This window comes from Doryrhamphus excisus, linkage group LG21 (genome assembly GCF_037039965.1).
Source record: "Doryrhamphus excisus strain RoL-2023G ecotype Guam linkage group LG21, RoL_Dexc_Guam_v1.1, whole genome shotgun sequence".
Classification (NCBI taxonomy): Eukaryota; Metazoa; Chordata; class Actinopteri; order Syngnathiformes; family Syngnathidae; genus Doryrhamphus; species Doryrhamphus excisus.
In genome coordinates, this window is record NC_136377.1 from 5,047,091 (window position 1) to 5,059,843 (window position 12,753).

The window sequence follows — 12,753 nt, forward strand, 5'->3', positions numbered from 1 at the left end:
TATATTGATGTTTTAGCAAAACCAGGACACTCAAATACTAATGTAGTTTTACTCAAGAAAGTACTGTATTCACCTGCTGGCAAGCCACGCCCACTCGCTCCAATTCATACCTGAATGCGGAAGGAGAAGCACCGAACGAAGGTTTTGATTTCCAGCGCAGTTTTGACGGTAATATTAAAATATTAAATTATTGTATATATACGCACAAATGGTAAGCATTTAATTAAACATTTGCTTAAATGTATTACACTCCACCGGAGTAGTGAGACTTGATTTAGCGGCACATGTTTTCAACTGTTTGTGTGCCATTTATGAACGTGTGTGCTTTAGTAATGGCGGGGAATGCAGACATTATTGACTAAATCAATATTATTTGATTTTTAAGTATGATATAATCTGTACTACTCAATTACAGTATTTGTTAACGAGTGTAAAATGTTGCCTAACCTGCAAAACTACTATTTCCTCATCTTCTGCAGGTATGTCATATTTACATATGCACCCAAGATAGAAGGTCCTCATGTCAGCAGCTAAAAACAACCCCATGCTGTTAGCACTCTTGCTTTCCTCCATCTGGATGGTTGATGGCGCAGAAAACCGTACGGAAGCCGGGACCACATTCTCCAGTATTGTGGTGAGGGAAGGAACCAGCGTCCTGATTGAGTGCAACGTGACTGGGGTCCGCGATGACGTCAGGTGGTACAGCCCCAACGGACGCCTGCTGGTGGAGGACCCAGGTAGGTTTGCCGACCGACAAACGCACTAAAATGTTTAGTACTGCTATAGGATCATTTTCATTCCACAATGGCTGTTTTTTTTAATTTCTCGGTGTTGGTAAAAATGCACATTACCACTTTCTACAGGACTTGGGTGGAACAGCAATGTGTAAAACCGCACATTACCTCCACCTACAGGATTTAGGTGGAACAGCAAAGTGTAAAAATGCACATTACCACCATCTACAGGATTTAAGTGGAACAGCAATGTCCACAACTGCATTTTTTAAATGAATTACAGTGTAAATAACAGTTAAGTAGTCTTTTAAATAAGAATGTTAAACTGTTGGTTGGCTTGTGTTTACATTCTTGGATTTAGTGCTGATACAATTCTAATTTACTTTTAAAAAAGTATGATTAGCTAAATAAATTAACATGACTTAGCTACATTTCTGCCAAGTCTCCTTGTCCTTTCTTTGCTGTGTGAGACAACTTATGCCCAGCAGCAAGCAGCCACGTGACATGACAAGGCTAAAGCTGGACTAACTGGTGTTTTTTGTTGTTGTTGTTGTGGTTCTAGGTGGAAAGTGGAGCATTGACGAGACAGGACAACTCAACATAAGCGCCATCTCCTTCGAGGACCGCGGCCGCTACACATGTGTCGCCTCCAATGACTCAGAATTCCGGGACGCCAACTTCACCATCACGGTGCGCGTGGCCTACACCCACAGCGGCCTGGGCTTATATTACGTCATTGTCTGCCTGGTGACCTTCTCCATCACCTTAATCCTCAACGTGGCCTTGCTCTGCATGGTCAGCAAACACCTGAAGAAGACCGAGCTAGCCATCAACGAGTTTTTCCGCACCGATGGGGCGGAAAAGCTCCAGAAGGCCTTTGAGATCGCTAAGCACATCCCCATCATCACGTCGGCCAAGACGCTGGAGCTGGCTAAGGTGACGCAGTTCAAGACCAAGGAGTTTGCGCGGTACATAGAGGAGCTGGCACGCAGCGTCCCCCTGCCGCCGCTCATCCTCAACTGCCGCACGTTTGTGGAGGACGTCGTCAACCCTGAGACAGAGCCTCTCGAGAGCAGGCAGGAAGTAGGCCTCCCAGAGAATCAGGAAGAAGAGGTGGTGTTGATGTCAGGGGAGGGCAAGGGAGAGCGCAGCGGTGCTGATGTCCAGGTGGCCGTACACTCGACGTGAGCTTCACCTTTAACATCTTCACAGATTCCAAAACATGCAGATTTACAAGTACAAAAAAACCCCAATAATTTCTTTAAATTATTGAAAAACTATACTAAATTAATACATTGTTTCTCCTGTTTGACACATTTTATTATCGTTAGTAAAAATGATTACATTAAAAAAAACTAACATTTACACTTGAAAAACGACATAATTTAGTTTTAAATACAACTTCAACAACATTAGTCAATGTATAAAATGTATAAAAATAAACGCATGTTGTAATTTTGTCTCATTTTATAGATATCTATATTTAAAAAATGCTATTAATTTAACGTTTTGGGAAAATGAAGTATAGCAAACTGTTTCAACTATGTTATAGAAGTTGACGTAAATCACATTTTTTTACAGTTGTATGTCTGTTAAGAATGTTTAAATGTTTCTTAAAGTATTGCTTGTACCGTTAATAAATCATACGGTGGGGAAATCTACTCTTAATGGAACCAAACCAAGTTATTATCTGAGCTCCACTTCTACTTTTCCTCTCACACTTGAGCTGCATTTCTATTGCATGTTGATTTGTGCTCAGTTTGACAACACACACACACACACTTGTTTTTGTGTCGACACGCGCTGTCAGCCACCCGACACAAAAAAGGCAAATGCACATTTGATGGCTGCATTTGTTTTAGTCAGCAAAACAATTATAGGTTGAGCTTCACTACAAAAAAGCCTTTAAAAGAAAATGCATAAGCAATACCAAGTGACCTTTTCCAGAAGAGAATACTGTTATTATTTGAACATTAGTTTAGCTACAACACGTTAACTGGAATAGAAAATGTCTTATTCATTTCTAATGTGTTTTGCTGTGTGCAGCAATGGAAGAGAAAGCACTTGATTTATAGTATTTCTGTCTGATTCACAGGACAGCCTGGTCAGTTAATCATATCAACCTCTGAGGGGCGCTGTTGGCCAAACAAAAGAATTGAACAGCAGCCCTTTAATGAGCGTTCAAGCCTCAGTGTTCACAATTTGCAACATATTTTTGTCTCTGGAGCCTTGCTAGTAACTCATGAGTGTGAGTAAAAAAGGGTGATACTTATAAGTCAAATATATTTTTAAGTGTAGCACAATTTGTAACACATTCAACTGCGTTATTAATAGCAACGTGGGGGTGCGTTCAAATACATTACGTAATCGTAAAAGTCACGTTTTGTCAGTGTATGCTGTGTGATTAGTAGTTCCACATTAAGGTCAAGTAAAGTGGTTGTGGACTCGAATGTGCTAGTTTAAATGCATTTAGATTTACAATTTTGTATAGTAGGGCAAAAGAGCGTTCCCATACCGGGAGTCGAACCCGGGCCGCCTGGGTGAAAACCAGGAATCCTAACCGCTAGACCATATGGGACGGATACAAGTTAGTTTCCCCGTAGTTCTTTTATTAATGCTGTATCTGACTGAAACGACTACAGACATGACATGTTACATGCTACTTTACAGCCAAGCTAACTAGCTAAACCAAATTAGCCATGTTGACGAAAATTACGATAACAACCGCTTCGTTTTTATATTCAACTTCAATGCAAGGTAAACTTAAAACAAGGTGTGTGTGTCAAACAAGTGCAAATATTTCGTTATAGGCTTTAAAACAGTTACTTGTGATTTTTTTTGTTTCACTTACGACGAGCAGACGCCATGTTGTCGTCATGAAGTCGTCACTCAACTTCAAAGTTTTTGACGTTAGCCACCACATGAATGGTAAAAAACTTTCAAAACTTCATTATCTTCTTCTCTTTGGACAACAAACTACAGAATCTCACAGATGGTAAGTCAGTTAATAGAGTATGTTTTGTACAGTTTTGTGCCAGTAAGTGATATTTAATATGAGATTATATGAGCGGTTTGACAGAAACACACGCTGCAGGCTAAAACCCAGTGAATTACACTGACCTATTGTTTTTAAGAAAAATCATTCTGGAGAGCAGCACACATCACAATAACCTTGAATCTTTCCCAAAAAATAAGACGAGTAGAAAAAAAAATCCACCCCCCCATTCCCTGATCTGTCGTCTCTGGAGTGGAGCTTATCTAAATAGAATTGATCTGCTCTACAGATCATTCATCAAACCAGACCAGAGTTTCAAGCAGAGAGGGAAGAAAGGACTTGAATTATCCAGTGGATGTCATGGACTGGAAATAAAACATCCGCCTGCATAAATGACAGATTCATTATTTTAAATGAATATGTATTTGTTCTGTGTGCCCTTACTATGTACTGTGTTTTATTGTATTTCCAATCACGCTAGAGGACAGCGACAAGACAATGTGAGTATCTTGGCATCATCCTGACTGTGTGTTTACTCTTGTAATGTGTATTATAAAAATATATATTAATAGTAATGAATGTTAAGATTAAAAATATTCCTGCTGGTGTGAAAATAGCTGCAGATTTTCTCCAAATCCCTTATTGGCACTTGCTTTGGCTTGCTTATCATCGCACAACAGTTGATCAGCCAACAAGATTCCTCCTTTTGCTGGCTTGGCTTGGCTGGGCCTACTCTCAATTGGCAGGACCGTCACATTAGATGACTGTCTAGCTTTTGGCTGATTGGTCAAAGATCGCTTGGTGGCACAGCCTCAGACAGTCCGGACTCCCCAGGATGACAGACACGTGATGAATATGCAGTTTTCCAACTCATGAAATATGTATTGACCTCCGTCCTCCCATGTTCTCGCACGCAGGTAGGAGGGAGGTGGGAGGCGCTTGTCTGTGATATAAGGCTGCGTGACATCAATGTAATAGCTGTTACTATTCATGCCGCCATGCAAATATGGGGCTTTAGGATCTGCTTTTATTTACATAATTCACTCTAAGACAGGCTGTCAGAGAGCCAGGGCTCGGTATTTTAGGGTCTGCCAAGGCCCACAATCAGCTATGTACTGAATGCATGGTGATAACATTCTGTCATATTTGGGTCACGGCAACTCGCCAGTGAATTATAGGCTATGATGTTGATGAATTTATGAGAGAAACTGTAATTGAACAACTTCCCCCGCGCGCAGTATAGCAGCTGATTGAACTCCAATGTCCCGTGGATACGTTGTGGTGGTCATGTTCAATGAAACAGATAGCAACAATTATTTTGTTCATGTGCGTTGCTAGATTCAACTCGCCAAAGCAAACGTGCGCTGTCTAGGAATCTTACATGCTGCCACTACACCAGCAGTGTTTTCTAGGTGCAGCTGCTCAATTGAAACTGTTTTTTGGTGTATTTATTGGTAGTTAATTTGGAATTTATCGCTTTAGTTAGCTCCACTAAACTATGGGTTAGTCATCTACAGACGTGGGAGCTGTAAGTTGGATCATTTTGTTTCACTTCAGAGAATAAACTAACCAGGTGAGGTTTATTATTCAGTGTGGAAGTGGTTAATATTTGCTTGCTTTTGTTGACCATTTTTATGTTTACGTAAAATAAATACTAGTTAGCTTTGTTTATAGTACCGCTATGTTTAAAGCGGGAGACTTATCTTGTGTCACAAGCAGTGTGCATTTGATGTAAACAAAGCTAGCATTAGAGTTGGAAGTGTACGTCTATGTATGTCAATGCATGTAAATATGTTCATGTTTACAGGGCTGGAATGATGTTTACAAAAAAGTGATAAATGAGGGACGTCTGTATGTAAAAAAAAAATAGATAAAGTTCACAGTAGCACTTTTTGTGATTTATTAGCGCTGAAGCTTCAGACACACAAATGGCGTCTTCACAGTAGGGCTTAATAGAAGCAGTTTTAAACGAAATTTCAGCATCAAGTCCACATTTTGGACACACTCGCTTCCAATACACTTGTTGCTGCATCTCTGAGACGAAAAATAGAATATGTGACTGATGCTGATGCTACAAAATGTATACCTTAAATACTCCTTATCTTGGGGGAAAAAAAAAGTCGATTCAACACTTTCCATTTGTCCTTCTAAAAGAACTATATGTCAACTTGTTTTGGACTAAAGCCAGCCTGCACTTGAAAAGGCTGAGAAGATCGTCAAGGACACTTAATCAGCTCAACTCTAGTGGATTTTCTTGAGTTTTATTTCACACATCATACAGGAGCTTGTCAGGTTGGATTGATGACGCTGCATCACAGTGGAACAGCATCAAATGACTAAATCGGACTAACTGCAGTTGTATGTTGAAGCTACAATAGTTGTTACATAGCAGTGGTCTTTATTTGGATAGTATCATCATATCATGCATGTCATAGTTATGTCACATAGGTGTCAAACAAGTCAATTTTGCATCATATTTGAAAGTCATGTATTTTCAGAGTTGTCACACACGTATAGTCATGTGATGCATGTACGGAAGCCTCCCGAATGCCTCCCAGGAGACGTTGAAGACATGTCTCTCAGCTGGCCTGGGAATTCCTGCTTCGATTCCCGTCTCGGGTAGTAGATATATGGATGCGTTTCTCTCAAAATATATTTTGTTAAATCCTGAGGAACATTAATTTATGGAGAAATAAAACAGATTTTGGCGGCACGGCGGTCGAGTGGTTAGCGCGCAGACCTCACAGCTAGGAGGACCAAGGTTTGATTCCACTCTCGGCCATATCTGTGTGGAGTTTGCATGTTCTCCCCGTGCATGTGTGGGTTTTCTCCGGGTACTCCAGTTTCCTCCCACTTTCCAAAAACATGCTAGGTTAATTGGTGACTCCAAATTGTCCATAGGTATGAATGTGAGTGTGAATGGTTGTTTGTCTATATGTGCCCTGTGATTGGCTGGCCACCAGTCCAGGGTGTACCCCGCCTCTCGCCCGAAGACAGCTGGGATAGGCTCCAGCACCTCCGCGACCCTCATGAGGAAAAAGCGGTAGAAAATGAAAGAATAAAACAGATTTCATGGGTGCCTATATCTAAAAATGGTATTTGCAGGATTCATATAGGGAAGATGGCTGCAGATGAGAAGCACGCTGCTGCGTTCATGTTCTTAAATGAAAGCCGAGTGCTCTCTCCGCTTTTACATGTTAATGCAACGACATCTGCATCCTCGGCTTCATTTCGTGTTCGCATTAGGCTCCGTCGACTGGCTGCTCATGTTTGACGTTGACACTTTACATAACACACAGCACATTACATCCAACATCTCTCTGGAAGTGCCACTTAATTGTGTGGCAATTGCTTGCATTGAATCTCATGAATATGACATTTTAAATTATTATTTTTTTCTTTTTCCAGAACTAAAGCAATAAAAAAAAAATCCCACCCTCAAAACCCAGATGTCTCTTGGCGGCTGTCTCATCCGCCGCTTTGTTTTATCGGCCGCAGACAAACATCATCAATGTGTGTTTGAGCATTTGGCAAGTTCGCTCAGCAGATTGACTTTTCTTCGATGAGAGCTTTTAGAGATGGCGCCACGGCGACCATGCCGCAGCAACAGCTTGCGCAAACACCATCATAAGCAAAGCTACTCAATGGAAACGAGTGGTAGAAGGAAAAAAGCTTTTCTCGAGTAGACATATATACGTATGTCATTAATTGGCGTGTCAGGGGACAAGATGATGCATGAGATTGGGTCCACCAGAACAAGACGAGATTAGTTTTTTGACATAAATTGTAAGAAAAGCAAAAAAAAAAAAATGGCTGGACAAGCAAACTTTTATTTAACTGAGTCACAAAACAATATAAGTGCATTTTGAAATGTTTATTGTCCCACAAATTGACGCTAAACTGTATTAGCGTCAATATTTTGTGACCAAATAAATCACTGCTACAATATATTCATTCATTCATTTTCTGCCGCTTTTTCCTCACGAGGTTCGCGGGGGGTGCTGGAGCCTATCCCAGCTGTCTTCGGGCGAGAGGCGGGGTACACCCTGGACTGGTCGACAGCCAATCACAGGGCACATATAGACAAACAACCATTCACACTCACATTCATACCTATGATTTTTTGGAATGTGGGAGAAAACCCACGCATGCACGGGGAGAACATGCAAACTCCACACAGAGATGGCCGAGGGTGGAATTGAACGCTGGTCTCCTAGCTGTGAGGTCTGCGCGCTAACCACACGACCGCCGTGCCGCCCTGCTACAATATATAATACTCATAATATATATTGTGATGTATTTTTTCCATAGGTAATTTGTACTATTGCGCTTGAATTTTTGACTTATATATTTAAGGACAATTCTTGATGTTTTTATCAGTTATTAGTATGAACATTTTTGCTTTTTCTAGTTACATTATGCCTTTTCACCATCTTACTCTTGCTGGGTTTTTTATTGCTTCATATTTACAATGAGCTCGGTACCGCAGATGACCCTTGTGCCACATTTTGGACACCCATACATGTTTTGTCAGGAAGGCGAGGTGCTGCCAGATGAGAGAGGATTGTGTCCAAACTCTGCCTTCTTGGTTCTGTCACTGGTCAGTGATTGGGTTGCATTGTGGAGGGGTTTATGCAGCTTTCAGACCTGCATTGCATTGCATTGCACAAACGGATACTATGTTGACAGCTTAATTTCTAAGAAACAGTTCCTTTCTTTCACTTTTAGAACCCCCCCACCCCGCAGACTGCATTCTTAACACGGATCTCCTCTATGTATGAGGTGTGTTATGAGTGGTTATTAATGGGAACAGTGATTAAGGTTGCAAACAAATCTGAACATATTTGTGTTATGATCTGACAAGTCTTAAGTAACTTTGATCAAATATAGAATTACTACAGCTTTTGCTGAGAGATTGGCACCACAGCTGTTCAACTCCGATGCAGGGGAAAAAAAACAACTGACAACACAAGGTTGGTTGCATTGCAGGGTTTATAGTGTGCGTAAAGCACTCCAATACTGCCTGGCATACTTCCACTTCAATATTATACTGTATTATCATTCCTAGTAGCGATGCCACAGTTCTTCATGGTTCATCTAATGGTTTTAGGAAATCTCATGACTTTTTAATCTCATGTCAGTGTCACGAGATTCTGTGACTGTAGGAAGTTAAGTTTTATACCGTACCATCCGTCAGTATCGGAGTGTACAGTCTGTTCCTGTGTTCCTTGCCGTATCGACTCTGCCCATGCTGATTCCATCTATTGATTTCCCGACCAGTCTGGTTTCTGTCTCTTTCCAGTGGTCCCGAAGGGAGTTTGTTAATGATGCATTTCAAACTCTTTAGGCCGGCTCCTCCATTTTCCATGCTGCTCTTCTCACTTCGTCACTGCTGGACAAGCGTAGCAGTATCATAACACATTTATAAATGCAGTTTTAGCTAGGATGTGGACACTTGGGTTGTATTTATTCCCTCTTCTGACACACTACTTATATCTGAATACAAGTTGGGCCATACGTCTGCAGGACCAAACAAATCATTTTTTTACTACAACTTTCTGAGGTTCTGAAATGATTCATATTCATGTGGACTTGTTAAAACGACATAACGTTCGCACTATGCATGCCAGGCCAGTAGCTGGCGATATTACTTTGTAAAGATACTTAATACGTGTTCAGTTTAATCAAGGTAAGGATCTCAGATGCAGAGCCAGACAAAAATGTTTCAGTCAGAAAGAGTCTTTAATAATGCAGTGCTTAGGAAAGAACCCAACAGGATACAATACATCTTGCTTGGCAAAAACCGAGGTGGTGAAAAACAGGGTACGAAAATAGATGGCACTGCAGGAGTGGGAATGTGGGAAAAAAAACAAGGCCAAACTTTTAGATTAAAAAAAAAAAGTACTGACAGGACCAAAAAGAAAAGTGGATAGTGTAACATGAATGATATGACACTGATATAATTATGACATTCTGTATGCAATTGAAAGTTTTTTTTAATGGCATGACTGAAAAAGGGTGTCACTATACGGGCAAAGAGCTTGCAGAACCGTCCCATTGTTTGGCTGCGACTTAATTAAATGTGTGTGAGTTCAGGTGTGATCAGAGCTGGCGGCGTCGTTTGATTTTACATCCACATCAGATGTCAGACAGTCAGGAGACTGAGCGTGAACTCGGAGCAAGGACAAAATCTTTTGATGTTATAAATTGCTTTTTCACAGTCATCGACGTGGGGAGATTTAACAAATTCCCTTTGACAACTTTCCAGTGCTTTCTTTTTCGTTTCGGAGTTGAACACCAGGTGGCTGTTATCTTTCTGGTCAAAATATTTCATTTAAAAAAAAAATAATAAAAATGAAGGCCTGGACATGCCACGTATTTTGAACCTTGAATGTGCTCCTATGCTTCACAGCTCTCCAGGTATGCATGTTGTTGTATTCCAGAAGCAAAAAAAAGTTTAAAATAAAAAAAATATGCTGTGGAAAATGTTTTAATATTGCAAGAATGAAGTCAGAAATATGAGTAAAAAATGTTAATGTTGAAATAGTTGAAGGGGGTAGAGAAAAAGTTGTATTATAAATGTAATATAAGAAACAAACAAGACAAAATAAAGTAGTAATTTTTGGAAAATGATGAGGAAAAATTTACAATATTATGGGAATAAAGTCAAAATACTCTGAGTAGGGATGTCTGATATTGGCTTTTTTTGAAAAACCAATATGCCGATAATGTCCAACTTTCATTTTCCGATAGCGATATCGGAAAAGTTGTATCTTTGTAAAGTTGTATACAGCATTTTTAATTTAAATATTGTTTTTTATGATCAAGAATAAAATCTGATACCGAAATCAACCACCATTTTTTTATTCTGCTGATAATTATTGGAACCGCTAATTATTGGACATCCTTAATTATGAGAATAAAGTCATCATTATTAGAAGAAAGTTGAAATATTACAAAAAAACACTGTAATTTTGCAAAAATAAAGTCAAAATATCAAGAGGAAGTTGCAATTTTACATAAATAAGCTCGTAAATACATGCTTATTATATTATCAAAATAATTAAGTAAATTACTCAAGTAAACATTCCATACTTAAATGTCTTCCTTTCTTCTGATTAAAATATATTAGGTATCTATAGTAATGTAAAAATACTGTATTCATTTATTACAGTGAAAGCAGTCAGCAAATAAATGATGTTCATGACCAATAAAAGCTTACGTTATTTAAATCGGGGACTCTGAAAGCTCTCCATGCTGGCTTTTACGTTGTTTGGCAATTTGTGTGCTTCCAAAGTGTGAAAAGCAAAAGCTGCGTTCTTAACAATGAGGAACAATCACATGCATCACTTCACTCATGCCCTTTCACTTACAAAACATACCATTTTTTCCCCATTAGTGGCAAAAACCACTAACATGCACTACACCGACGTAGAAGAAGAGATGTGATGGATGGCGGAGGGCGAGGCGAGGCGAGGCTAGGCGAGGCGGGAAGACCCAAGAGATGGAAAATGACAACGTTTCAGGTTTTGTTTGCTTCTCTTGCAGATGCCGTGAGACACACGCCGAGCTCGCCTTTTGTTGAGAGACGCCGGCGGCCATGATTGAACATTAATCACATGAGCGGCACACACAGCAGGGCTTCGGAAGCTCCAGGAGACAGGTGGCGGTTGTTTTGCGGGAAAGTGAAGCAGGTGCCGCATTTTTACATTTCTGATTTCTTTTTTTTTTATTGCAAACAGCTGGGAAACATGGGAGATGCTTTTTGATAAATTTGGCAACCGCACAAACTTTTTGTTTTCATTTTCTCTGTAAAATGTTAACTTTTTAAGTGTAAGGATGCCATGTTTACTTCCTGACATAGTAATCAAACCGCGATATTGTGAGGAATGACTGTAAACTTTGAAGTTGTGAACGTGCAAGGATCCGCTATCATGGAACGGAGCTGGTTTTTATGGCGCTGGGGGGAACATCATCACGTAGAACAGCTGCTTGGTGCCGGGGGTTGATCAAATTATCACCTGCTTAATCTGGGCTGCCTGCTGCTTTTGTAGTTGCATCAGACTACCCAGAGGTAAACAATTCCCTGGAAAACAAACTTCTCTGCCAACATCACTTTCACTTTTTATGTCCTTGGAATCATTTTTTTAACCATCAAAGCAGGGAGTGTGTGTGTGTGTGTGTGTCTTCTACAAGGAAATAATTTACAACCAGCTAGAATCCATTTGAAAAACATAAAGCAGACCAATCTCTTATTGTCACATCAATCAATTCTCCCGGTGCGGTTGTCTTTCCTATCGTGTAGATATGTTACTTGAAGTGGGAAAAACAATCATTTGAATTGAATGACATCAGTGTACTTTTATTGGAAGAAGCCATGAGACTAGAAGTTAAAATGGGGATTTTTGGCTCATCATCTCTTGATAGTGGGCGGCGCGGCGGTCGAGTGGGGTTCAATTCCACCCTCGGCCATCTCTGTGTGGAGTTTGCATGTTCTCCCCGTGCACGCGTGGGTTTTCTCCGGGTACTCCGGTTTCCTCCCACATTCCAAAAACATGCTAGGTTAATTGCCGACTCCAAATTGTCCATAGGTATGAATGTGAGTGTGAATGGTTGTTTGTCTATATGTGCCCTGTGATTGGCTGGCGACTGGCCCAAGCGGTAGAAAATGAATGAATGAATGAATCTCTTGATAGTGCTGGCCATCTCTGGTAAAATCCCATAAATGCTTAGTTGATGATAGTAGATGATGGTCTATAGGACGGTGGCCTACGTTAGGAGTGGGACTGAGGACTTTTCATTTTTTACAAGTCAGCATTTTTGAGTGATTGATTTGACGAAACCACAAAACTCAATGGATCTTACTTCTTTAAGTATCAGACCAGGCAAAAGCGCAGGAGACCCAACTGTACATGATATGCGTGGTCTTCAATTTAGCCCCGATGGCAAAGCTCAGGACCTTCTCTGAGAACTCTGAGACGATTTTCTCAAACGTTTGTCCATCTCTTTATCGTTGATCATGTA

General features: G+C 40.3%; 1 protein-coding gene, 1 long non-coding RNA gene and 1 other non-coding gene across 4 annotated transcripts; 2 read left to right on the plus strand and 1 right to left on the minus strand.

Annotated features, from left to right (window-relative positions):
* The first annotated feature begins 45 nt into the window (after positions 1 to 45).
* On the plus strand, positions 46 to 2,400 carry LOC131138497 (microfibrillar-associated protein 3-like). The gene is made up of 3 exons (XM_058087460.2): positions 46 to 168; positions 480 to 737; positions 1,297 to 2,400. Exons 2-3 carry the CDS (start codon positions 521 to 523, stop codon positions 1,920 to 1,922), a joined length of 843 nt encoding a protein of 280 aa, XP_057943443.2. The 5' UTR covers positions 46 to 168; positions 480 to 520; the 3' UTR covers positions 1,923 to 2,400.
* An 840-nt stretch (positions 2,401 to 3,240) lies between these two features.
* Positions 3,241 to 3,312, minus strand: trnae-uuc (transfer RNA glutamic acid (anticodon UUC)). Its single transcript has one exon. It is a non-coding gene; the product is annotated as a tRNA-Glu (tRNA).
* Positions 3,313 to 3,381: 69 nt separating this feature from the next.
* Positions 3,382 to 12,173, plus strand: LOC144894569 (uncharacterized). 2 transcript variants are annotated; one of them, XR_013625192.1, is made up of 4 exons: positions 3,382 to 3,507; positions 3,595 to 3,729; positions 4,019 to 4,229; positions 11,278 to 12,173. It is a non-coding gene; the product is annotated as an uncharacterized LOC144894569 (long non-coding RNA). The 2 variants fall into 2 exon arrangements; XR_013625193.1 differs by having other exon boundaries at positions 3,382 to 3,491.
* Positions 12,174 to 12,753: the final 580 nt, after the last annotated feature.

Bases quoted from the DNA above. Each gene is read 5' to 3' on its own strand.
- LOC131138497 (XM_058087460.2), top strand. From the start codon at position 521: ATGTCAGCAGCTAAAAACAACCCCATGCTGTTAGCACTCTTGCTTTCC. The intron at 738-1,296 runs GTAGGTTTGCCG...TTGTGGTTCTAG, and splicing joins CCTGCTGGTGGAGGACCCAG to GTGGAAAGTGGAGCATTGAC.